This window comes from Microchirus variegatus, assembly GCF_963457635.1.
Source record: "Microchirus variegatus genome assembly, chromosome: 9".
Lineage (NCBI taxonomy): Eukaryota > Metazoa > Chordata > Actinopteri > Pleuronectiformes > Soleidae > Microchirus > Microchirus variegatus.
The window spans coordinates 11,375,308-11,403,173 of NC_139810.1; the positions used below are offsets into that span (position 1 = coordinate 11,375,308).

Sequence of the window (27,866 nt, forward strand, 5' to 3'; positions counted from 1 at the left end):
ATCTGCAGTCACCTTTATGTGAACCCTTCAAAAATGTGATTAGAGAGGCCGACCGATGTGTCGCATCCAATCAAATCTGATCAAAGTTGGTTAAAAACTCCAGTCTATTAGAAACCAGGATGGGGTGACGGTAGTAGGGTACAGGAATACCATACCAGTCAACCAATGAAAACAAGAAAGAAGAGCAATAGAAAGCATGTCACTACTCAAGATTTTTTGTGATAATTCCTCCAGGATAACATGACATTGCTTCGTCCTGCAACCTTAAACATCATATGCATTCTTTAGTTAAAGAAATGTTTCTACACCTATAAGTCAAGGTCCAGAGGCCAAAACACCAGCCTTTATATTTCTTTGTTCCTGAGGCCTGTACTACAAAACCAGATTAGTGAAGTAACCTCAGGTTTAACGCTGGGTTTTCGGTTGTACCATGATAATTCACTTCAAAGTAAATTGCCATGGTTGCCAATCACATACGGCCTGGTCTGGTGCAGATTATGTTCATGAGCATGATTCATGAGTGATTTTTCTCCCGATCTCATTGCTCATGATAGTACAGTACTGTATGTCAATTGCAAAATACCCCACTGCCAGTAGAATTATGTTAGAGATTGGTGTTACATCCAGGCCTAAATGAAAATCTTGGTGCAACATGAATAGAGTGACTTCCTCTTTCTAACACCCAATAAATCACCTGCAACACATTAAAGAAGCCTGTGTGTGGTTCAAGAGAAGTCCACTGTCACAGGGATGATCAGGCCTCAAATACACCACTAGACTCGGTTCAATTGGGGCTTGCAACATTCAGCCGGTCCGAGTTTGCTTTCACACTTTCGCACTTTAGTTATTTCCCTTTCCTCGCCTGAGTCGGTGCTGCATCAAGAATTAATGAAGGATAAGACAAGACAAACAAGCTCATCAGACCTACATTTTTAGGCAGACCAGAGTTTGCTTCTTTGGTGTGCATCAGTGTTCAGTTGCGCATTCACACCTCCTGAAACGAACCGAAGAAGAAGAAGGAGCTGGTGTGAATGCACCCTTATACTGTGCAGAACCAATCAGCTCCCAGGATCCACCTTGACCCTCACACACAATCAGTCAATAATGCACACATGCAACCCCTCACACTCACACATGCACATAGAGACAGAGGAACAGAAACTAAGAAAGATGGAATGATCTTGGGGTCATAACATTGGACAGTCCTTTTTATGTGAACACACTGAGGGAAAAAATAGCAGAAGATTCTTCTTCCTCTATAAATAGACAGACATGTTTTTCCTTTGTTAACCATGTCCAAATGTTTACTTCCTTGCTGACATGCTCCATCACTGGAAGCAGTTTTTGAATGTTTATACAGCTTGGCAGCTTTTTTTTTTTTTCGTGAATTTGTGTTTTCTTCCAATAGCAATAGAACAGTTCCATCACCTTGATTACTGTGTGAATGCTGCGAGGTGTGTGATTCATGCATACAAAAGACACCAATTCATTACAAACATCACTTACCTTGAGCACCTTGGTTGCCAGGAGACATTGCTGTCATCTGACGAGGGGTTTTTGAAGCTGGCTACAGATGATTTTGTCATGAAGCTGCCAGTAGCTCACAGCATTATTGTGTTATTTTGTGTTAGTATGAGTCTCCTTCATTTGCTGGATTAAGTGCTGTTTCTACAGCTGGTAACAGACAAGAAAACCCGTGCATTCCAGTTTGCAGACCGGACCACCTAACTGTTACGCCAGAGAAAGAAATCAGCCTTTTAAGGAAAGTGCTGAGCTTTTTGGAAGATTTCCCAACACAATCAGTACCCATGCCTTTTTTGTAGATTGTGCTTTTATTTATTCATGGTCAGAAATTGAGGGTTTTTGCATTATGGGTATTATATTGTTTATTTATTTATTATTGGTTATATATGGTTAAATATAATAATAATCAGGCTGGCACACGCAGGAACAGGGCAAATAGTCTAAGGCTGGGTTTAAGCTGTGTGTCTGTAACACACAGTCATTCACAATGCACAGGGGAAATGAGCTGTAATTGTGGTAAAACTGCACATCAGGGAAAGGAAATGCATACTCAGTGCAGTTTATATTAACTCCTCGGGGCTACAGGGTCAGACTAAGTGGCAACCATGTTGACATTTTCAGAGGCCTCACCTGTAACCAGGGTCAATCACAGGGATGTCCACTCAAAATTGATACAGTGTTCAGATTGAGACCATTAACTCATCAGGAAAATGTTTGCTGACATTATAAATCATATGAGAAATAGGGACATTGTCCTATGGCATTGGTTCTCAAAGTGCGGCCCGGGGGCCAATGGCGGCCCGCAGAAACATTTCTGGCGGCCCACGGTGAATTACAGTTGATAGTTTTAATCCAAGAGCTACTAAGCTTGTTAAATGTTTATTGGACATTACTGGATACAGACCAATAAGTGTAAACAAAAATAGAGTATTTAAATGGTTTCTATATGGTGAATTTTAGTGTATTATTGGGTTATAAGCTGCTAATAAGCAGGTAGCTACAGCCCCCAATTACTAGCTATTTACCCAGTTTTAGAAGGTAAGAACAATGGCCAAAATACTGGGTCAATTACCCAGTGAATTATAAAGTGTTATTATATTAATGCTTATATTACTTAACGCTAAACTGTAGAACTGCAATCTGGTCATTAAAATGATTACAAATGGGATTTATTTCTGTTTTTTTTCTTTTGGCAGCCCTCAGTCCAATGTTGGGTTCCTAAATTGGCCCTCAGGTATCAAAACTTTGAGAACCCCTGTCCTATGGACTAAGTTCTAAGTTCTTTTCACAATGATAGTCAATACTTCCTCATTTTTTGGCTTCAGGAGGAACCTGGAAGACTACATCAATTATTTACATACGGTAAAAGGGTCAGACACCGATCAGGGTCAGGTCGGGCTGAGTTTGTATTCTCCAACTCGAGGCTGCACCTCGGCTCACTTTCAGAAGCTGCACAGTTCGTACTTCCCAGTGTGGCGTGAAGCCATTTTCGAAAACATGTTTCCCCTCCATCCAAGCACAGATTTTGAGTCGCAGACATTCTCAAAAACATCCATTATAAAGCAGATCTGCACTGACCCGACCCACAGAAATCGTCTTGCTACCCACATGGCGGCCAGGACACTTGAATACTTCATTCGTGTGGCAGTGTGGCAGCAGGATGGTGTATGTGCAGCACTGACTTCAGTGAACTGCAGTGCACTACAACATTGAGGCTCATTAATCGGTTTAAATCGACACAACTGGAGCTGCTTGAAACACCTCCATCACAATATTGTGATGGAGGTGTTTCCGATGGTTTATACCTATCATGTATATATAGTATGCAAGTATATTATACTTGCTGTTATGCAGTAATGACAATGCACTTGCAAAAGCTGTTTTTGAAAATGTGTAATCAGCTACATTAACTGTTTCACCAATTGTATATTATATATATTATGTATATAAGAAAGAAGGAAACAACTTTCAAAAAGACATTTTCCACAGCTGAGCTGACAAACAAGGCAATCTCTATAAATATAATGAAAGCCAGGAGTGGCTTGGAAGCACAGGGGACGTACTCACAATCTCAACATGTGACTGACTGATAAATGTTGATAGACGACAGTGTAGGAAGAGAACAAACAGACTCACCAAGAGTGTTCCAGTTGTAGTTGGAATTTCCAACTTAGAAAGTTGGAGCAACCTTACCAACCATGACATGAGATTCCAGGATACTTTTTTCTGTTAATTTCACTTCTGTCCTATTAGTTTCTCATAAAGTTATGTTTATTTGAGGACATGTCGCTATGCTATTTGAGTGTGCAACATACCATGTTGAGCATTTTTAAATCAACTGGCATTGGTAATAATTGCTAGCCCGACATACATTTTTGGTACAGTTGCTAATGTTAGTGTGAAATAAGCTTAAGGTGCACCTCTGCGTTGTGGATGATTCAGTTGCAATGCAGTAACAGTGCGTAATTGATTCCATGTTACACTGCTGGCTTGCCTCAGAGCGAGGACTTAGTCAAAACACAGATTTAACGTGACGGTTAAGACATAGCGCCCCCATGCTTCAATGGTTAAGACAAGAATTGCATGCAAGCATCTTTATTAAAGTGAAATAGTGATGAATCACCCGCATGCCAAATCATACATTAAAAATAGTCTTCTTTTACACATGATCCATGATTATGACAATACAACAAATCATAAAGGAAATGCACGGGAAAAAACAACATTTTGACAATAATATTGATTTGTGAGATTTTGGGGGTTGGGTCTCTAAAATATTTTAGAGACCCAACCCCCAAAATCTCACAAATCATGTTTCCAGGGGCGCTCAGCTCTCATTAAGGGGGACTGAGAGGGGGGTCATTTCATATATACTGTTTCAACAAAACAGTATAGACCTACTACAGGCTTCCTTTATGAAATAAAGCAATACAATGATTTACTAAACCACCACTGTCAAACTGACTCCAAACCAGAATTGTCCAGAAGACCTAGAAAACACGAAACGAAAGGCAAAGGCTGCCCAGGAGACCTTTGATAAGTCACAACAAATTCTCCAGCACCACAAGTTATACACTGAGAAACAGGCAACTGACATCAAACACACACAACGTTCTAAGTTGGTGTTTATACATACACCAACAACTTTAGAAGCCACAGGGAGAACCTCTCACTACCTCTGAGGGTGAGACACTGGCCGTTTCTCAATATCCATACTTGTGCTTGTCCGTACCTGCGTACTCCCGTACTTGTGAAAACGTCATCAGCCTCAGTCCAAGTTATGTTCCATTTCTCAAGAACGCGAGCCCCGAGTACGGTTCTCATACCCGGAAGTGTTCTCGCTCCGCCCATTTAACCAAGTATGCATCGGGTGGTGACTTGAGTGTACTTGGGAAAGCCATATATCCCAGAATGCATTTTGGCGGAACATAGCAGGATAAAATACAAATATAAACCTGAAATAAATATTTTTCTGTGACGATCCGCTGGTTCAGACGGCTTCGTCATTACATACTTGGTGTGATCGATAGATTTGTTGTTGACATGTTTTTAATGCAAACGTTTTGAACTGAAAGTGTGAACTTTTGTATAATATTAATGTTTAATTCATTGTAACTTTGAATTTTAGATTTATATTAAAGTCGCACTGTCATTGTATATGTATTTAGATGTAATGGACACTATTTTATACTGTATAAAATATTTAAAATGTGAAAATAACAACAATATATGTATTTATTAAAAGTATTTTATATGTTCATTCATCAACACTGTAGGTGGCGGTAATGAGGCTTAAGTGCTTCGCGCCACCCGCCATTCAAACAGTAGAACAAGGAAGTACACCGCTGTTCCAATTGAAGAATCGTGCTCGTGTACTCCCGTACTTTGCATGTATTTACTTCAGTCGTACTTCTCAAGTATGTACTTTCCAAGTAAGCAAGTACATACTGGCATACATGGGTATTGAGAAACGGCCATTGAGTCAGCACAGAGCACTGGAGACTGGGGGTATATGAGCACTCCCTACACCTGGGCTTAATCAACGCCACTCAGTGCCACACACACCTGACTGCAGTGAGTTGATTCTCCCACCATCACAGAGCCAGGAGATCGAGCGTCCTCACAGCAGAACGACTGCAAGAGGTGTTTGATTTGTTTCTGAGGATGGAATAATTCATCTCTAAAGGAGGAGTCTGGGGAAATCATAGATATCTTCATTGTTAAGTCAAATTGTTGACATAAAAACCATGAGACCAGTGAAGCCCAAACATTTCATTTGTGTTAAAGTCTTGTTAATGTCTGGTGCTCTGAATCACCTCGGTGAATAATTAGAGGTGTTGACCCTGGAGAAAAAAAGGGACAAAAGGATTGTCGTGAAGGAAATGACAAAAGCAATGGCCTTTTAGTTTGTTATTGTTACCAAAAAGCAAAAGAAGCACACACACACTTGGCTGCAGTTCACAGATGGATTGTACGCAGTGTTCATTGGTGACAATGGCCAACATCGAGTTCTGCCAAAGTATTTTAATACAAGACTGTATGTGAGTCCTTGGGCTTTCAATATCATGGCTATGGAATAATGTATCACTAGACATAACTGTGTACATAACAGATAGAACAACATTCATTGTTTGGTGCCTAATGAATGAAGTTGGAATTACAAATGAATGTGTGTTTTGAATGTGTAGTTGTCCATCATTCATAGAAGGGGGTTCCCAACCTTTTTTACTACACAGACGGGAAAACAGTCATCAAATTTGCAGCAGTCCTCAGTGGGTGGGTGATAGAAATACATATACAAATCAGGCTTGACAGATGCACACAACACATGAATAGCAAGCAAATACAGCAATCTCTCCCTCTTTCTTAATCTCTCTCTCACACACATATATATAAATTAGTGCAGTTCTGTTAAAAAAGCTGTTGCATTGTAATCACTCGGCCCTGTGTCCCTCTTTGAGACAAACACATCTTCAATAAATCCAACCGTCCTCGTCGCTTCTGCAGCTTTAGCAGCCTTAGCAAGGACGCTCAGACGGCCCTTTCCCGAGCCACTTCCGCTAGCTCCTCTGTGGGGATCACAAGGCATTCCCAGGTCAGCTGAGAGATATAATCCCTCCAGCATGTCCTGGGTCGGCCCTGAGGTCTCTTCCTGGAAGGACATGTCGAAACACCTCCAGGAGGAGGTTGGAAATTTGTGTAGAACTCTGTGCTGCACTGTGCAGCCAAGAATAGAACCCTTCGCGGACTTCCGCTCTTACTATAGCCCTCGCCTGCACTCTCGCGTGGCCCTCCTTTATCAAACGTGTACACCAAAAATGCAGGTGTACGCTCATTCAAAATGAATATAATTTCTCCTGTGTCATTAAATGAAAATAAAATAGGCTTGAAATCTAGTGAAATCCAAACGTTCAATCATAAGACAAAGATGTCACATTTTGGTGTAATTGCCGATATTAGCTGTGGCTAAGACAATTAATTTCAAACGCAAATATTGTGACTGCTAAATCATTCAGCTGTACTGTGTGTTGACTTCAGGTTGACTAATTGCTTCTGGACACGGAGTTAAACAAGAAGATACAATACGACTTTTCATGTTTGACCGTTAAATATAAAGCTGCAGCGAGAGACTGATACCTAGGATTACAGCTCGGCTGACACCACAAGATAACAAACCTGCACAAAAGCTGAGGTTTACGAGGGTGTTCACAATACTTTTCACAGATTAAATAAAAACACAAAACTACAACATGCTGAAAATGTCTGATTTGTCTTTCCATCATCAAAGCACGAGTCGCTGCAAACGGTTACTGGAAGGTGTTATTTTACTGTCAATGTTGGAGTGAATCAGGAGAGTTTACTTCTTTCCAGTCTGACACAGAACATTATGCACTAAATGAAGCATAAAATGCTGGATGTCTTACCTTCATAAGTTCTGCTGTGCTTTTCTTTCTGCATGACAACAAACAGAGCAGGTACAATGTGTGTGTTTTTTAGTATTATTTAAGTCACTGTATCTGATGCACAGCATTTTCTACATGACTATTATTGGAGCAGGGAAAACTCTAAAACAGGAGCAAGGTTGATTTACCATGTTTTTTACACAACACTTTGTTTTCTTTTTACCATAAGAGGCAGGTGAACCCTGAGAACACAGAGCATTTTGGTATTTGTTTTTTTTTCTGTACTATGTGTAAATGTACAGTATATACAGAGGGTATAAGAATGTGCAATAAAGAGTGTCTTATAGCCTTTTTATCAGCACAACCTAGGCAATCAGATTTTTTTTTATGTCATTTTTACCAACCATATAAACACACCTGAGCAAAAAGTACTGTTTAGTTTTGATTTAGTTTTAGTCACATTCATACTCTTTTTTTATGTCTCGTCAAGTTTTAGGTACAATGTGCTCTTTTTTGTATAATTTAATTTAATTTATACATGTCTTATTTCTTTATATGCCCATCTCTCTTTCGTGTTCTGTTATCTAACGTATTTTGCTGCTAACATTAAAGGTTTCTCTTTCATATTTCCAGTATTAAATTCCACTTCTTTCCACTGCTATCCCTTGAGCTGGAGTATATCTATTTTTATACAGCCCACAAATCCAAAATATATGATTTTCTTATACTGCACTGCAAAAATAAATTAAAAAATAATCTCTGTGTCTTTGAATTTGTCATTCAATACTGAATTTCATACCAAAATGCAGCTGTAGATGTTATGTTATACTGCTCTGGACACAGGGCAGGTTTGTTGCTCATCAATAAAGGAAATTATCTTTTTTCCACAATTAGAAAGTCACTTTTTGGTGCCTGGAATTATTAATTTATTCCTGCCTACCACTCTCTTGTGTCTCATATATATCTGTCCCCCTTGTTTTGCTCACTGAAGAGGAGACACTGACAGGAACTTGCTCCCCTTTTTTTTGCCCCAAAATAATAATAATAAATACACATTTGTTTCTCTGACCCCAAGTGGACAGTGAAGAGGAATGACCACTGGACTTCCTGTCCAGATAGATGAGAAAAAATGCATACTGTAAATAAACATGCAAAAGCATGCCATCACACACATATACTGAAGTGCAAATTACGATTTCAACAGTTAAGTATAAGATGCAGAATATTACACATTAAAAACTGTATGTTACCTCTATTAAGGAAGCTAACTTATATTGACATTGTTTTATTATTTTTTCTCCTTTTCAGAGATATGTGGAGGACTCTAATAATATCACTGATAGTTGCACTGGTGCTGGGCCCAGAGGTGAGTCCAACTGATTCATCATTCTTACACATAAGTACTATCTCATGTAAAGTTACAAAAAAGTACAAAATAGGGCAAAACCTGTGTGTGTAGCCAGTGAAGTAGTGAGAGAATGTATATAAAACAAAGGGTAACACTTCAGATTAGGGAACGCATATTCAGCATTAACTAGGTGCTTACTAACATGCATATAAGCAGCATACTAGCCCTTTATTAGTAAATATTAAGCTCATATTAACACCTTATGTAGGAAAACTCTTAATTCATGTCACAATAGAGAATAAGGTTATGTAGAATAAGGTGTTAATATGTGCTTAATGATTACTAATAGGGATGCAACGTTATTTGATATTTTACCAGTACGCACTGTTCGGTTCAATACACAGCGGCAAACAATGGTATTTTGGTATGTTTCGGCCCGTCACAAAACGTTATCAAAATGTTGTATAGCCGTGCGATTAGATCCACTCCAGAGTGGATTGGAGTTAAGTGAAGTTAGTTTTAAGTTGGATATCGACAGACATGATTCATGCTCCGGGTAAAGCGTCTTCCTCGCATCACGACGCTGAAGTTGGCTCCACATTGACCTACAGTGGGACTCAGAGCAAGCCTCTCACTTATGTCATCATCACCCGTCTCTTTCACTTGGAGCAGCATGGTGTATTTGTAGTTTTGAAGTAGTAAAATTGGGTTTATTTGTATTGGTTAGCACTTAACTTTACGTTTAATTTGTGTGGTTTTATGTTTGCTGTTTAATTTGATCTGATGTGCACTATTGTTTAAATGAAGTTTGTGGTGTGATTATATCTGTGATTTTAATTATTTTTAAAATGTAATATTGCCTTTGCTAGACTGAGTAGTTTTGTATTAAGATATCGAAACCGTACCATTACCGTGGCCCCAAAACCGTGATGCATACGAACCGTGGGAAAACTGTACCGTTGCATCCCTAATTACTAATAAAGGGCTAGTATGCTACTTATATATGTTAGTAAGCACATAGTTAATGGTGAATATGTGTTCCCTAATCTAAAGTGTTACCAAACAAAGATATAGAATAAAAACTAATGACAAAAAAAAGTCACATCAGAGTCCTCTAAAAATTGTGTTTAACTATACATACAAATAGTTAAAATAAAGGACATTTAATTTCACATTACAAATGAGTAATTGTGAGTCTCACTCATTCAGGGTCTGGAATTTTTTTTTTTGAAAATTAAAAAAAAAGCATGTGCTTATTTGTAGATTAAATGTATATTTTTTGTATACCCAGGTGTCCCAGGCGCAGGACGTGGGCTCGGTGATGGTGGTTGAAAAAGAAGAACACGGGCAGCAGGAGAATTTCAGCGACATATCCACAGTGCTAGGGACGACTCGACACCAGATTCTGGCCGCTCAGTTCGAGTGTTACCTGAAGATAATCTCTGATCCACTGCGGACAGATGAAGGTGGGAAGTGTGAACACAGAGTTTTGGCTATAAATCATTATAAAATTAGAATAAAAGTTTTCTAATGGCAGGAAAACAAGTCACGGCATGAGACACGTGGTTCAGAAGGCTTATACCTCATCTTTTTAATTAATCATGTGTGTGGTTTTTGCGTAACATGAAATAAACTGAGTATATTAATAGATATACTGTATATAATAAACCAACCAGTGTTTATAGTTTACAGGGATTTGCATAATGTAATCTAATATTCAGAACAGGGTTTTCACTAGTGTATAATCACTTGAAAACTAAACTTAAAATTGGGCTTAAATACTTTTAACGGGACAGTTTAAATACTTGTTATTAACAGCAGATTTAGATATATGAAGTACTGCTTGTGCTGTATATTAACAAAGAGTGAAAAAGAGAGAGAAGGAGAAGGAGAGAGGGAGGAAGTGAGTGTGAAAGAAAGGAAACTTGCCCTTTGTCTCTTTACCACTCCTCCGCTTTCTCAGTACTCCACTGCCTTTGAAATGTTGTTTTGTGCTCCATTTCCCAACATGCCACTGTGCAGCCTGGTACCGCCAGGCTTCCGTCTATTGTTGACGGCCGAGCCGCAGAAAGGCACGTGGTTTATGTAGGTAGATAGTAGATCATTTATGACTCAGTTCAAGTCTGGCAGTTTATCAAACATTTAAAACAATTGCCTACCTTTATGATTCACAATTGATGTGGGCCACTGACATCACAGACTAAACAGCACACACTGTTAAAACGTCAGAAATCATTACAGCCACGTTGTGGTTGAGCTTGATTCTTTAAAAAGAAAAACATTCAAAGCAAGGTTTCTCAGTCCACTGCCCTGTATGTTTTCAAGGTGTCTCTGCTTCTAATAAGCAGGTCGTTATCAGGCTTTTGCAGAGCTCGATGACGACGAGCTTTTGAATCAGGTGTATCGGAGCAGGGAAACCTTAGACCTTAGAACACAAAGCATTTTGGGTTTAAACATACAATATATACAGCGTATAAGAATGTGCAATATAGTAGTAGTTTAGTTAATCATGTTTGTGCTTTATTTCATAGTAGCTCTATACAGTTTTATTGTTTTCTTTCCAATCTGTCGCTATTGCGATTTTGTGGTTATACCTCTGGGGTAATTGTGAGACACCCCTGGGTCCACACCTGCACTGAATACTGAAATCCCAGCATAATAAAGGCAGTCAGTTACAGTCAGTCATTTTGCATGTTTCACCGCTCTGTTTACAGAAAGGATTTAGCCTTTGTCTAATGTCTAATAAAAGGTCTTGTATTATATTATATGATGCTGACCCTAAAGCCCAATTTATACTCCTGAGTAAAAGTGCGTAGGTTACACAGAGCCCTCTACGTCGACACAGAGCCTGTCTGAGAGCCTCTGTGTCGTCTCCGACTGCACAAAATATTTTTTGTGTATATTTTAAGTGTCCGTCACTCCGTCAAGGGACAACGGAGACGGCAAGGGCTGCGATTGGTCCTCAGGACAGGCCGAGCTAACGCTGCTCTGTGCAGCTGCGACCGGCACTGAGCAGCGTGCCGGTCGCAGTTTGCACAGAGCGTCCACAGAGGCGGAGCTGATCACCGCTGACAACGTCACTGCCAAACTATAAATACGTTATATCTTAACACACACAGCACATGTTTAGACTCTAAATGGCCAATTTCTTGCCTCAAATTATCTTAACGCTCACATAGAGTGGTCCTGTTGCACATATATGTTAGTTATGGAGGTCTTTTTACATACATTAACTTGTTTTTATGGTCAAAAACCTCCTAGTTGCTGTAAATGAGCCGATAGAAATCTCTTTTCTGACGCTGTTCCTCAGCCGCGATATTTCAGACTGAAATCTCACACCCAGAAGACAGAGTGTCTTGTGATTGACACTCTCATAAGCGCAGCTCCCCCCTCTGGAACAGTGGATGCACTGCTACTCATTATCAAAACATTGTTTTAACAATGTTTGAAAATAGCTTCGTCACGACTCCTCGCCGCAGTCCCTTTCATGACTTTGACCCAGAGTCAGAAGACACTGTCACTTGTGAAACACCTCCACAACGGACGTTATTCTTCTTCTGCGGTTCAATGTACGCAACCGGATGTACCCGGACTGGTGCCCGGAGCAGGATGATCGGCTGTTCAGGAGAACCGCTGTTAACATAACCAGACCAGGTTTTTTCAGAGATCTCGCTGAGCCCGAGATTACAATATCACACAGCGTTCTCAGCAGTGGCTGAACTGTTTGTTTTCGAACCTTCAGGGCTTCATAAACAAGGTAATGACGCAGATACACACTAAACAACAGCGTTAATTGGAACTTTCGGTCTAGGTCCGCTTTAAAACTGCGTTCCGTGACACAGTAAAGTGAGAAATGGCCACTGTTTCAACAACAACATTCTTTCTCTCTCGGACACCATTGCTCACTGAAGCCAAAAGCACAACAACCTTGTGTAGCGACCCCTACTGATCGGGCGGGAAATTGCAGTGCATATCCGCCACCACGACGGAGAAGATAAGATAAGATAGTCCTTTATTAGTCCCGCAGTGGGGAAATTTCCAGTGTTACAGCAGCAAGACAATAAAGATAAGGATAATAAATAATAAAAAATGCATTACCAAAAAGAAATACAATATATAAAGTGCAATATATAAAGATATTAACACTGACTATAAAAATAGGTTTAAAAATAGAATGTACATTATAACCGGGAAGTATGAAGGCTCGAGGTGTCTCCGTGGTTACGCAGTCGGATAACGCATTACGCAGTCTGAGAAATATAATGTGGGCTTAACACTTGAAGTGATGCGGCCATAAAAAGACACAATTCCTACTTTAGCTTTAGATATTAGTTTTTACTTCTGCTGTTGTAGACAAACAATGGTTAAGCATTTTTTATATAGAGGATTTATTTCTATCCAGTTCTCTGTGATGTCCTTTGTGATTTATTTTGGTTAAAAAAGAAGAAGAAGAAGAAGATCAGGGTGTTTGGCATGAACAGGGGTGATGTGGCCTCAGTTCCTCAGCAGAGAGCAGCACATCCCACGCAAACACAGAAAAATGGACAGGACTGGATAAGTTGCCTTACCTGGGCAAACATCACTGTGATGTGAATTAATGGGTTATAATTATGCCATGTAATTACACAGATTTCATAATTGACAGTTGTTGTTTGTGCCATTATTATTGTTGCGTACAGATATCGTCAGTATATATATATATATATATTGAACACATTTGATTATATATATATATATATATATATATATATATATATATATATATACATATATTATATTATATTATATTATATTATTATTTATCACACAGAAGGCGAAAGCAAAAGAAATTCAACATTAAATTAGTTATCCCCATGTTATTATTTACTTAATTTGTTATTCATACATTTAGTTATTATTCTGTGAAACATCATCATAATTTTAGTGATTGCAGTGTCATGATGGAAAGTGCCCACCCCCTACTGATCGGCTGTTTTTAGACTGGCCCCCTCTTGACCAGACGAGACGCTCACTGGCCCCCCAGGCCAGTTTGAGACCCCTGCTTTATACGCACTTTACAAGCTCTGTAAATCCATGTTGTTCCTTTCTTGCAGGTACATACTGTAACCGCACGTGGGACGGCTGGCTGTGCTGGGGGGATTCAGGTCCAGGGACTGTCATGCAGATGTGTCCCGCATACTTCCATGACTTTGACCCAGCTGGTGAGGCCTTAACACACACACATGCAGAGCCACATGCAAAGCCACAAACAGTCCAGATGTGAAGTGTTTGGTTAGTGGCTTATTATTTTTGTTTCTTCAGGCTTTTGCTAAGTATATAAAAGGGTTTACATCAGTGTAGGTATGTAATATTGTTAAAGATATTACCCTTTAAAAACATAAATGGGGCCTAAAGTTTTGTGACTGAAGAGGATATTTCACCTGTTCACCATGAAAACCCTGCTTCTTTTTTATCATTATATTTTACAGATGTCAACGTCAACGTTAACGCATGATACGTTTCCGTGACGACTGACCAGAAAAAGACGCACGTGATGTTATGTTTACGTGCCGCGGCACCGGAGTCCAGGCACGGTTTACCAGTTAGCTGCGTTAGCTCCTTTAGAGACTAATTTTAACAATCAGGAGTCACGTAAACATGACGTCACGCACGTCTTTTTCCAGTCATTCTTCATGGAAACATGATTGAGCCTTTCATATTTATATAAGGGGGCGGGTCAGCTTTGCGAAGGCCGCCATGTTGGACCACCAGGGACAAACGATGTCCGAAGGTGTTTAAATTGTATTTTTTGCACCTGAGGTCACCAAAAAGCAAACAGCTATGGATATTTTCACAAGTTTTAATGTTGTTTAATTCAACAGAGAAGGTCACCAAAGTGTGTAATCCTGATGGCCAGTGGTTCCATCATCCAGAGAGCAACAGAGTGTGGTCCAACTACACCCAGTGTCAGGCCTACACCAAAGACAAACTCAAGGTAAAACACAATGGAGTGAGAGTTCTGTTTATGAAAATCAATGCAATATGCATAATATCCATGCAATTTTAGATTACTGCTGTTAAGTTGCTTGAAATGCAAAGTGCAACAGCGCACTCTTTGGCGTATTGGCACGATGTGGAAATCTAAGCCGACCACAGGAAGTAACACCAGAAGGGTGTTTAACAGATGTTGATATCTGATCTTCAGAAGTTACACGACACATGGTTGGAAGAACATGACCCATAAATTGCAGTCTACACTCAGTGAATCACACAGGAGAACATAAACCACTGCAAACAAACAGTGGTTTATGTTTATGTTTCTTTTCTTTTCTTTTTTTTCATGATCTGATCATATAATGTTTGTTTTCCATCATGAACCAACTGAGTCTGGATGGCAGCAGGACACGGACATGATGTTACGTGTTACGTGGCGTTAGTCAGAGAATCTCAACAACGCTGATTGGGTTTGGTGTACCTATTAGTATAAGTTGAACATTTTCACCTCGAGCAATTGGAGCAAATGATTCAAAGACCAAAGACGAACTAAGAATTAACAGTTACTTTTTTAAAGAAATAGATTAGAAAAGCAGTCACTTATGCTGCAATTGATCAATTCCTACAGCAACTGTAATGTTATATCTTGATTACCTTGTGCGGTGACCACAGTTTGTCTGTGCCTCAGTCTACATTTTCTAGGGTATGATATATTGTATATCCAATGGTGGAAGTGTGTTATGTGTTTAACCCTGCTTGTATTGTTTTACTCACTGAAAACCCATTTGGTCACTCTCAATATCTTCCTCACAGTGGCCTTTTGTGATTTAAATGTACCCTTTTTATGTTTTAATGACATCAGATTTGAATCTAGGATTACTTTTAATCCAGCTAATGCATGTCTACAAAAACAACAGTCGGTAGTAATTATCTCAAAACATGCAAGTCATTTTGGATTTTTTTTACATGTGGAGAAAGCAGAAGCTCGCAGCCTCTCCCAGCTCTGCTGGGATTTATTTACATTATAATAATAGAGACAGATATTATCTGTCTGAACCGCTGGTCATTGTTTCATGAATCTTAATTTGGCCAAAGAGTATTTAATGCTTTAATTTATGTAAATACATGACCAGTCAGGAACCACATAATTGTTATTCCCACACGGAGGTTTCCTGAAAGTATGCTGGACAAATACAATGTAAAAACTACCTTTACACCACATATACAACGTAATATAACTGTTTTTAATGTAATGTGTATTATATCTCTATTTATCATATTATTATATCATTTTGTCTACAGTTTGTCATCAGTCTCTACTACCTGGCTATGGTGGGTCATGGTCTGTCTATTGTCTCGCTGATTATCTGTCTGATCATCTTCTCCTACTTCAAGTGAGTCTAAACAGGTGTTTTCTTCTGACAGGTCTGATTGACCATAAAGACTTTATATATGACTGTGTTTGACCTTTTCTGTCATATTTGTTGCCTTTGGAGGGTCAGTGTGTGTCAAGGGTAGACGTTGCCCTAAAACGTACGGTACTATGTGAGTTTATTGCATTTATTGCTGTAGGTTTTTTTTATATTTACACTATTTTTCTCTTGCTCTAATTGATCCTGGAAGGTTAAATATGTGAATATTTTCCAATTTCACTTACAGTAAGTGAGTAACACTCAGTGTCTCATACCCAAAAGTAAAATTGGATGAAACAAGTGGGAATTAATGAATGTTTTAACATATCTGTTTAATTAATTAAATTTAATTAAAAAGAAACATTTTAGCAAAAAAATTAGTGCTGTCAGTTAAATGTGTTATTAACGTCGTGAACGCGAACCCATTTTAACGGCGTAAATTTTTTTTAGCATGCGATTAACGTTCATTATGAAAAAACTTTGTCGTTTTTTTCACATGCAGTTGCAGCAACTAGTAACGTTAGAACAACTACAACACCACACCAGATCTAGCTACTGAAACAAAACAACAGGCACGCTGCACACGCTTGTTTGGGCTTGTGAGCCGGCCAAAGAGGCTATGCTAACATTATATCTTGACTGGATGGCAAGCGCTTCTCCGTATCCAATGCAGTCTGGATCATTTCTCGATGCACTACCCACATCCAATTCATGATGTACTCAGTGTTACCAAGCAAGCTGGCAGACCCCCGAAGACCGCTAGGATTAGGTCGTTACGTCCACGACACATGAAACCATGGGACTTCGTCTGCATTAAAGAGCGGCTCTTTATTCACAGCACTGCGGGATACACAGCCTTATTATTGTGCGACTCTCACAATAAGAGGAATAACTCAAAATATGCAGGGTGACAGAGATATTTACTTGGGGCTTGCTAATGTAAACACACGGCACACATTACTTCCTGCTTCACCTACACATGTCTCTGACATCACACACATAACACTCAGTCTGACAGGGTGGTTCAGTCTGTAGAATAAGATAACAATTCAATTAAAATTATATTTTGACACACATTTTGGCTTGAACACATATTGTGTCGCAATTAATTGTTCAGCCCTATAGTACAGTATATGCCAAACATTTGTATAAGGCAAGCCAAACCACTTTTCTATGTTGATAGGAGCATTAAAATAAGAAAAAACAATGGGACAAAAAGAAATCAAGGGACATTTAGAATCGATAAAAATGTGCTTGTGATTATATGTGATTATTGTGATACATTTGACAGCACTAAAAATAAAATAAAAACTTAATGCAACATGCTTCCATAGATTGCAATCAATATTCACAATATATTATGAATTGGACAACTGACCAATATCATGGTGCGTGTCAGTGATTCTAATTAAATATTTGGATCTAATTTCACATGCATCTATATATTATATATAATTCATATTAATCATACTATCAGAGTATGTTATGGAATATTCATGTGAGCATTTAAAAGCCAATAACTAATAAATGATTGCTTCTGTCTTTTAGGAGTCTCAGCTGCCAGAGAATCTCCCTCCACAAGAACATGTTCATCTCCTTCATCTTTAACTCCATTGTCACAATAATGTGGCTCTCGCTCACTGCCAACAATCAAACCATAAACGCCAGTGACCCGGTGAGCCGCCGCGTCATATATCATCTCAAGACACTAATGGATTCCAGTTCACTATGTATTTATCTCACACACACGGCTATAATGACGTAAAAACAAAGAGTAGAAGTCGGAGTTGCTTTCCATCATGACACATTTAAAGGTTTTACTGCTTCCTGTTTCATCAGGTGAGCTGTAAAGTCCTGGCTGCGTTGATTCAGTATTCATCCACGTCCAATTACTTCTGGATGCTGTGTGAAGGCATCTACCTCCACACGCTCATCATCGTGGCCGTGTTTGTTGGCGAACAGCAGCTCTTCTGGTATTACGTCCTGGGATGGGGTGAGTGAGTCTGGACACGACACATAGACGGTTTCGCTGCCATGTTCCTGTGGTGCTTTTAGTGTGAGATGCTTCCATCTTGTGGCCATGTTCATGTAAAGCTGCACAAAAGGCTGATGATTGCACACGGGCTGGAGTTCAATCACTCCAAAGGAAAAGAAAACCAGTAGATTATACAGATAATATACTGTATATTATTTAACAAATATGATAAAACTGCATTGATACAAATTTCATCACTCTGATTATGTCACTCTGACAGGATGATTATAATGCACTTGCAATATATAATGAAAAGTTGCTGTATAATATAAGTTTGTATTTAACTACATTCTTTAACTTTGCCTTGGAGCAAAATGACAAAGGCCTTTCTGAGTGTTCTCCCCGTGTGGGCGTGGGTTTTCTCCAGGTACACTGGTTTCCCACAGTTTAAATAAAACAAGCCAAGGATACTTGGACTCTCTAAATTGTGGAATTTAGAGTGAGGGACTCATAGAGGGACCCTGGAGGCCCTATGAGTAGGCAAAGTGTGAAAAAAGATGACTCACTCATGTTTTTGTGGTCCACCTCAGTCTAAGTACAGGAGATAAAACATGCGATGTTGACTTCTGCACCGTATCTGACGTCAGACTGATACATTCCTGGAACTGTCCGCTTTGTCTCTAAAAAATGTGAGCGTGCAAGCGAGGGCAATATTACACTCTTAAAAATAAAAGTGCTAAGTAGAACCATATAAGGTTCTTCTGCTTGTCCTCATACAAGAACCCTTTTTGGCTCCGGGGTAGAACCTTTTTTATAAAGGTTCCATCTGGAACCCTTTTGGAGGTTTCCACCAATAACCATTTTAAAACCCTTTATTCAGGAAAGGGGTTTTAAAGGGTTCTCTGGATCAAAATGGTTCTTACTGGAGCCATTAGTGTTACCAAGAACCCTTGAAAAACCCTTTCATTCTGGAAAGGGTTTTTCAGGTGGAACCTCAGCCCTTGTAGAAGAACCCTTTTGGAAGAGTGTATCCGGAAGAGCGGAAGTCTGCAAAGTGTTATTCTTGGCTACACAGTGCAGCACAGAGTTCTACACAAACTTCCAGCCTCAAAGGATTTACTTGTCCAGTGGATACATTTTATACTGTATATGACGGCATTTTCTCCCCATGTCAGCTGGGATTGGCTCAGTGATCCATGACCCTCATGTGGAGGATAAAGCGGTAGATAACGGGTGGATGGACAAACAAATGTCTGCTGCACTCAAACCATTGTTAGATGAGTTCACACAGTGCTGATTAAGCCTCTCAGCTCTCTCTCTCTCTCTCTCTCTCTCTCTCTCTCTGTGTGTCAGCCTTTCACTGTAGCAGTGCTTTGGTTTCATATCTGAGTGGACATTCAGTAGGACTTAACAACAGTATTGTTTTAGTTAATTAAGATTTTGGCCTCTTACGAATGTCCATCCATCCATTTTCTACCGCTTTATCCTCCACAGGAGGGTCGTGGGGGCGCTGTGCCTATCTCAGCTGACATAGGGTGATAGGCGGGGTACACCCTGGACAGTTCACCAGTCCATCGCAGGGCCACATATAGAGACAAACAACCATTCACTCACACTCTCACACCTACGGTTAATTTAGAGTGACCATTTTACCTAATCCCCATATTGCATGTTTTTGGTTTTTGGTCTGTGGGGGGAAACCAGAGAAGCTGGGGAAAACCCACGCACACATGCAGAGAACATGCAAACTCCATGCAGAAAGTTTGTAGATATACAACACATAATTGACTTACTCTCGACGAGCTTATTTGCTTTCAAAGCAGACAAAATTTCTGTCTCTCTCAGTCCATAGGGGGGTGATAGAGGCTCCGCAGTGGAGCTTTATATAACGTAAAAAACATTTATGTCATTATGCTATAAGTATATGGATGTATAAAAGCAGCTACACAGATAGCCAATATTTTACTCCTGGGATATTTCACTGTGCTGAAATCATCCATTTTCAAACATCAAAAATGCAACTGTGAAAGCTTTCAAGTGTTCTTATCATGAGAAAACTGTCATCCAGGCTTTCAGCTGCTCTGCCTGTTTTTCAGCCAGCATTGTGCTTTAGAAATTGATTATTTCATGTCTCTTGAAAGCTCAAATATTTTTATGACATTTTTTATAAGTTACCATCCTGTACATTTTAAAGCGGACCTAGACTGGAAGTTCCAATTAACACAGTTTTTTTGGTGTGTATCTGCGACATTACCTCGTTTATGAAGCCCTCTCTCTGAAAAAAACCCTTCTGGTTACGTAAACAGCGGTTCTCCTGAACATTAGATCCTCCTGCTCCGGGCACTAGTCCGGGCACATCCGGTTGCGTACATTGTACCGCAGAAGAAGAATAACTTCCGTTGTGGAATTGTTTCACGAGCGACAGTGTCTTCTGACTCTGGGTCTGACTCTGGGTCTTAGTCATTAAAAGGGACTGTGGCGGGGAGTCGTGACAAAACTATTTTTAAACACTGTTAAAACAATGTTTTGATAATGAGTAGCAGTGCATCCACCGTTCCAGAAGGGGGAGCTGCGCTTCTGAGAGCGGGTGTGCTAATTTTGTCACTTCCGGGTATTGGCCAATCACAAGACAGTTGGGAAAGGCTCTACGCTGGCTGGCCAATCACAACACAGTCTGTTTTCTGGGTGTGAGATTTCAGTCTGAAACACCACTCTGAGGAGAGCGTCAGTAAGGAGAGATTTCTATCGGCTCATTTACAGCAACTAGGAGGTTTTTGACCATAAAAACAAGTTAATGTGTGTAAGTAAACCTCCATAAATAACATATATGTGCAACAGGACCACTCTATGTGAGTTTTAATGTAATAAAACTGCAATGAGAGGGTGGATCTGGGCTGGATCTTACTGTCAGCGCATAATTATTAATTGTCTATTTTATTCAAAATGGGGCTATAATTTCAAATATAATGACAATTATATCGACTCACATACAAACTATCGACTAAAATGGACCTAATTTTTCATGTGCAAACATTTTAAAGCCTCAAGGTTTGACTGACACCATGGCAGTTTTTATAAACCCTAACTACACAGCGGTAGGCTTCATGTGCTATTGGAGAGGACCTGATACTAGCTATTGGGAGCATTTACTCCTCAGAATTAGGCTAATTTTACTGTTGAAGTCCATTCAAACTGCTATCTCTCTCTTTCTTCCAATGCTTCACATTTCAAACTGAAAGATGTGTCCGATGTGATTCAGGATATCATTTTCCATTCTTCTGTCTCTGTCTTTCATCCCCAGGTTTCCCCATCATTCCTGCTACGACGTATGCTGTGGCTCGCGGGTTGTTCTATAACGACACGTAAGATGAGGCTCTGAGAAAATTATCCATGTCAAACATGTTTACTGTCCTGAATCTCAAGAGTAGTTTTCCTCTTTCTGCTTTCCTGTTGTGCTCTTCTCTTCTTATTTCCTGCTAATACCTCTGAGAGACCTCTATTAGTATTGATTTGCCTCAGCAAGTGGAATTTCTGTGAGCTCTTTCTTCACCGAGCCTCGTGCTACTGCAGAGCTTTCAACTAAGCCCCTGGGCCTTTTTTGTCAGGATTTTCAATTTGAGTTTAACGTTGTGTGTGTGTGTGTGTTTCAGATGTTGGATCAGCTCACACACTCATTTGCACTACATCATCCATGGGCCCATTCAAGCTGCACTGTTTGTGAGTAATGAATACTTTTTACGTGAAACTCCACACTGCAGATGTAAACACACAGTCAGTGTCAGTGTGCAACAGTAAACAAACCTAAGAACACTTTGGCACTGTGCGTTTTTTCCTACGAAACAGTCTGTACGGCATTATGGCAATAAGAATTGATAATAGCTCACCACTTAAAGCTCCAGTGTGTAACTGCAGGGCCAATGGACCAATCTACATCCATATTCCAACCATTCTCTTGAACACATTTATTCCTTAACCTAAAGTGCTCTGTTAACACTTGTTTTCCCTCATAATTTCAGAGAAGTGGGGTTTAATTCTTTAACCTAAAGTCCACTGAAATAGTCTCCACCAAGGTTATTATACTGTAGTTTTAGTTTTTATTTAGTTTTGACTTTTTGTATTTAAAATGAGTCACTTTTAATTAGTTTTACGATAAGATAAGCGGCAAAAAACATTTAAAACAGAAAATTAGACAACACAAAACAAAGCAAGGAATTAAAGAAAGGTAAAACTGAAAAAAGGACTATAGTCTATGTGCATTATGTACAGAAAAAGTTATGGACTTATATAAAATGAATGAAGGCTAGAGTATTGCACTTTGCAGGAAGATGCGGAAATAAATATAGTGAATATCGTCGGGATGAATGATGGGTTTGCTAGTTTTGAGTTTAGTTTTTTTCATTTGTTTTAGTGTTAGTTTTATAGAGTGTTTACCAGGTGCAAAATATGCCATTTTAAAAATGTACAAATACAACATAACAACATAAATAATAATAATATTAATAATAACAAAAACAATATTTTTTATATTATTTTTTAAATTATGAATTAAAAAATAACCTTTCTAAATTGTCGGCAGAGAAAAAATAAATACACTTAATATGAACTCTAAAGGGTTATGTATAAAATGAATTTGTGTGGAGCTCATAGACTAAAAGTTGGTTTAAAAGTTACACGCTGCGTAGATAAATGAATGGATACATACAGTGGGCAGCCTTCAAGGACAATTTGTGAAATTGCTGTTATCTTATCTTTTTCTTGATAAACTTGTAAATATTAAATAAAAAAGGAAATTCCACAACATGAAGTTGTGCTTTCTGCATTTAATCTAAAAACTTACTAACAACAATAGAGGTTGTAGGTTCATGGACCATGAAGGTGCATTTGTGTGCTCAGTTTAAATCATGTCAAAACAAATTTCTATCTCTATCTCTTTTTCCCCCCCCCCAACATCACTGCATCCAGGTGAACTTTTTATTTCTCCTGAACATCGTCCGAGTTCTGATCACTAAGCTTAAGGAGACCCACTGTGCTGAGTCCACGACCTACATGAAGGCAGTGCGAGCGACCCTCGTCCTCATCCCTCTTCTGGGAGTTCAGTACATCCTTTTCCCCTTGATGCCCGAGGGACGCATCAGCCGTGCCATCTATGAATTCTTTGTGAATATCTTCAGCCATTTCCAGGTAACGTCTGCAGAAACCCATTCGAACTGTGCGACACAAATCCTTTAAATGTTAAATTTAAATGCAGTCAATATCAAGCCACTAACAACATATGATAGAACCACTCTACTTGTGTGTTTGTAAACCGGGCAACCTTTCAAATTCACAGGAAACAGAAATAATCTCACTGACAGCTCTTTTTGCATGAATAATTCATCTATATCTTTTCACCATTTTGCAGGGATTCCTGGTGGCAATTATCTACTGTTTCTGCAATGCTGAGGTATGTTAGAAATATATTGCTACGCTATTAACTGCTAGACATTAACGTTGACCTGAGGTGCATCTGTTGTATGTAAAAGGTAGTATACTGCACGTCACGTCAGTCTAAATATAGTTAAAAGTAGCATAAAAAGACACATTTTCTCTTGTATTGAACTGATATTGTGGATGTCCAGGCCCAGGCAGCACTGCGGAGGAAGTGGAATCAGCGGAAGTTTGCCAGGAGTAAGATAGGCTGGGGAGAAGGACCCATCGCCAACAACCACTTCAACTCCCACAATAACTCCTCCATCACCGAGACCAGCCGTGCCACCATCAGCTTTGAGCAGCCTGCTGCTGCGCCTGCCGAACAAATGAACAACAGCCTCTCTCTGTCCAAGGTGCAGCAGAAAGTCAACGGGCAGAAAAAGAACAACAACACTCGCAGCAACGGGGAGGTGGAGATGCTCAACATGCTGGAGACCACCGACATCTGACAAAGCACGGAGGTGACGCAGAAAGACTTGACTCTGTAGGTTTATTTGTTTTCAAAACAAAGGTGAACTGATCGGGGAACTGTATGTATATGTATATAAGATCCTTAATATCTGAAGAGCACTTAAAAAGCATGTTGTGTTCACACACATTTTTAAAGCAGCTTTTTCAGTTTTTGGAAACTGAAGAGTAGACTCAATTATAATGTGTTGTTATCCTAATCCCTATGTAATAATGTGTTTCTTTAAGTCAATGTATCTATTTATGTTAGTGTTTGTGAAATCTGTTGCCTTGTGAAACCTCTGAATGCTTTACCTGTACATCAGACCAATGGAAGCCATAGCCTAATCATGTGATCATACACATATAGGCTTAAAATTACATGCTTTTTTAAAAATAAGATATATGGTCATTGTTGTTCACTGGAAACCCAGGCTTCCCATTTCCACTCTTTTCAGAGAATAAAAATGACAGCACTCTGAGGTAATCATTGTATTAACTGGGTGAAGCATCGCAAAAAGAAACCAATAATAGTTCACATTTGGATTCTGATTTCCTGTTGGCAAGTTACTAAAAATACATGTACTCGGCTAGTCAGTTAGTGCCTTGAATGCCACATAATAGTCCTTGCATTCCCTGAAGTTACTCAGCAGGCAAGCATAATGACATTGAAATGATCGTAGTGGTGCGAGAAGCCAAGGAGGTGGTGTATGTTACAGAAATGTAGGGGCCCAACACTTTGCCTTGGGGCACTCCTGTGTTTCCTTCCCATTACACTTAAAAAGAGCACACACTGAGGTATCTTCTCAATCATCCAGGTCATTGTTAAGTTGGAGAGATTTTGCCTCTCATCCAAGAGGCCTCTTCAGTTCTGACAAACAGGTGGACAAATCTTGTGAGTTGCTATGATAAACAATGCAGTTTCAGGTTGCTAGTTTCACCTGAGTCAACGTGTGAAAGAGGGTCACGATTGTCACCCGAGAGACACAGTCTGCTATTGTACGAGTGTAGGAGTTCACTTGTGTTGTTCCTTTTTGCAAGAGCGCTCAGGACAACTTTGTAGAGGACACATAGTTGGTGTCATACACTCTTAGAAATAAGGGTTCCAAAAGGGTCCTTCTACAAGGGCTGAGGTTCTACCTGGAACCATTTGCTTTTCAAGGGTTCTTTGTAACACTAATGGTTCCAGTAAGAACCATTTTGATCCAGAGAAGCCTTTAAAACCCCTTTCCAGAATAAAGGATTTTAAAAGAGTTCTTGGTGGAACCCTCCAAAAGGGTTCTCCTATGAGGACAAGCTGAAGAACCTTATTTGGTTCTACTTAGCACTTTTATTTCTAAGGGTGTAGGCCAGCTCCTCTGTTGAGTGGTGATTACTCCAGGTTGACATGGATGGTTTCTACACTTACAAGAATGTGCACGTTCTCATCATCAGATGTAGGTGAACACACGAGTCCTCCTGTCCAGATAGACGACTGGCTGGCTCTTCTTTGCAGTGCCATGTGTTTATGCAGTGGTAGTTTGATTTCCCCAATGTAAGGTTAAGGACAAGCCTCGTCACATCGCATCAAACAAAACTCATTGCTCTGTTTTTGCCTCAGAGTTTTGTTCTTTTGGTTAAAGAGTTGGTTGGAAAACCAAACCAAAAATGACATATCAAAGAGTAGACAAGGGGTCTAAGATGGTGCCTCTTAAAGCTGGATTGAGAGTATAGGTGAGACTGATTCTTAGACTTCACCCTTTAAAAAATGTAAAAAAAAAATGAGAAGAATAAGGGAGACAGTGAACAACATCGTTAACTAGTTCTTGACAGGTATACGTTGGTGACTGAAGAAGAATAGCTTCAGTGTAATTGTCATTTTATAATCACAATTTGCCTTGATTTATCTTGAGTGTATACACTGTATGTATTCTAACAAACACATACAATGGTTTCACTTCAATGTGAACTGTATCAAAGCTAGAACTGATTCTGTCTTTTATTGTTTGTTTCCACAGCTCATGAGGCAGAACTTTGGCAAACATTGTGGCTTATAGTGTAAATCGGGACTTACGTAATTTCACACTAGGAGCCCAGCTTTGTGTGCAGAAAAAAGTGTGTTGGAGTGAAGCAATCATTTCCCTCACTCAGTCTGTAATTCTCAATCAGTTCATTGACAATGTCTGGGTTCACACACGGAGCAGATTCAGTGATAAAACAGTGGATTTTAATCTGATGTGAGGTTTGTGGAGCTATGCACAAATGTGTGTATACATGTATGTATATATAATGTGTTTTGTATTGTGTGAGGCTGTACCAAATTAGTGCATACATTGTTAAAAAATAAGTGTTTTTGTTCTCTTTTTTATGACATTGAGATTGGAAGGAGATTATTTGTATTATCATTATTATTACTATTGTTATTTACCCATTGCTTTGTCAAATTCTATATTATTGTTACTGTGGCTGTAACAATACTGTTTCTTATAGTTTGTTAATAAAGTATACAAAAAGAAAATTCCCATTTTTCCCTGTATTGTTAACTGCCACTTCACTAATGAAAAGGTTTTCCTTCATGAATGTTTTTTTTTTTTTGCTGTATGTACACAGAGCAGACCATAGTTTCTGTTGGAATAGTGAGCAAGTCTTATTTTTTACAGAGAGCATGCAGTGTACACTACTCGCCAATCCTGCTCAGTAGAGAACTCATGCTGTCATGGACAGAAATTCAAGAAACATTCCAATAAACTCTCAAAAAGATATGTTCGATCCACGCATTTGTCTGTAATTTAACACTGCTGCTCTTGTGTGGTAATAAAGTTTGCTTTTTTGGACATAAACTTTGTGGCTTGTTTTTATTTTATAGCTAAAAATGACATATATATGTTATAGCAATGTTCTTTAATCTGTGGCAGCTAGTGTTTTGATGCATGACCTGACATGACATGACTGCAATAGTGTAGAGCATGGGTGTCAAACTCTGGCCCGCGGGCCAAATTTGGCCCGCCGTGTAATTTCATTTGGCCCTTGAGGCAATATCAAATTAACATTAGAGCTGGCCCGCCGGTATTATACAGCGGCACGTCTGACTGATGAACACCTTCGTTCGATAATGAAGGTTGCCTCAGCTCAAAGCCTGAACCCCGACATTAATGAACTAGCATCCAAGAAAAGATGCCAGGTATCTGTCTTGGGCACATCAGATTAGATCAGTGTGTCGCAAACTTAGCAGTAAAAAGGCCTGAATGGTTGATTTATTCATTGTTATTTTATTTTCAAATTTATTAGCTTGTGGAAAAAGTTAATGTTGATATTTACCTCAGAAGGCTGCAAATAGAAAAGAGGCATTCAATTTTTTATTTAAATTTTATTTAATATGCCATTGATGTTTTTCGTTTGTTTTTTGAAAGTTGATTTTGCACTTTTAAGTTATATAAGCGTTGCTTGTTCCATATTCAGTGTTAAAGCAAATCAGTGTAGCAAACTGAGCAATAATGAACGTTTTATTCATGCACTTTCTCTTGCTACTTCAAGGCTTGAATGTTTGATTCCTTCATTATTGTTATTTTATTTTCAAATGTATTATTAGCCTGTGGAAAAAGTTTATTTTGATATTTACCTCAGAAGGCTGCAAAAGAGGCATTAAATTTTTATCCATCCATTATCTACCGCTAATCCTGTATTTAGGGTGCATTCAATTTTTATTTAAATTGTATTTGATATGCCATTGATATTTTTTTATTATTATTATTATTATTTGAAACTTGATTTTGCATGTCACTATAAAGTAATATAAGCCTTGCTTGTTCAATATTCAATGCAAAACTTGTTTGGGT

At 39.1% G+C, this 27,866-nt stretch overlaps 1 protein-coding gene across 1 annotated transcript in view; it reads left to right on the forward strand.

Moving 5' to 3' along the window:
• The window catches only part of calcrl2 (calcitonin receptor-like 2), a 37,150-nt gene extending 10,393 nt beyond the window's left edge, over positions 1–26,757 (forward strand). Inside the window, exons 2-13 of the mRNA XM_083895284.1 lie at positions 8,736–8,793; positions 10,067–10,241; positions 13,869–13,976; positions 14,637–14,749; positions 16,051–16,142; positions 17,709–17,835; positions 18,000–18,153; positions 21,437–21,497; positions 21,786–21,852; positions 23,098–23,316; positions 23,537–23,578; positions 23,754–26,757. Of these exons, the coding sequence (XP_083751410.1) occupies positions 8,736–8,793; positions 10,067–10,241; positions 13,869–13,976; positions 14,637–14,749; positions 16,051–16,142; positions 17,709–17,835; positions 18,000–18,153; positions 21,437–21,497; positions 21,786–21,852; positions 23,098–23,316; positions 23,537–23,578; positions 23,754–24,053 (1,516 nt within the window). The 3' untranslated portion in view covers positions 24,054–26,757. The remainder of the gene's footprint in view (positions 1–8,735; positions 8,794–10,066; positions 10,242–13,868; positions 13,977–14,636; positions 14,750–16,050; positions 16,143–17,708; positions 17,836–17,999; positions 18,154–21,436; positions 21,498–21,785; positions 21,853–23,097; positions 23,317–23,536; positions 23,579–23,753) is intronic.
• Positions 26,758–27,866: the final 1,109 nt, after the last annotated feature.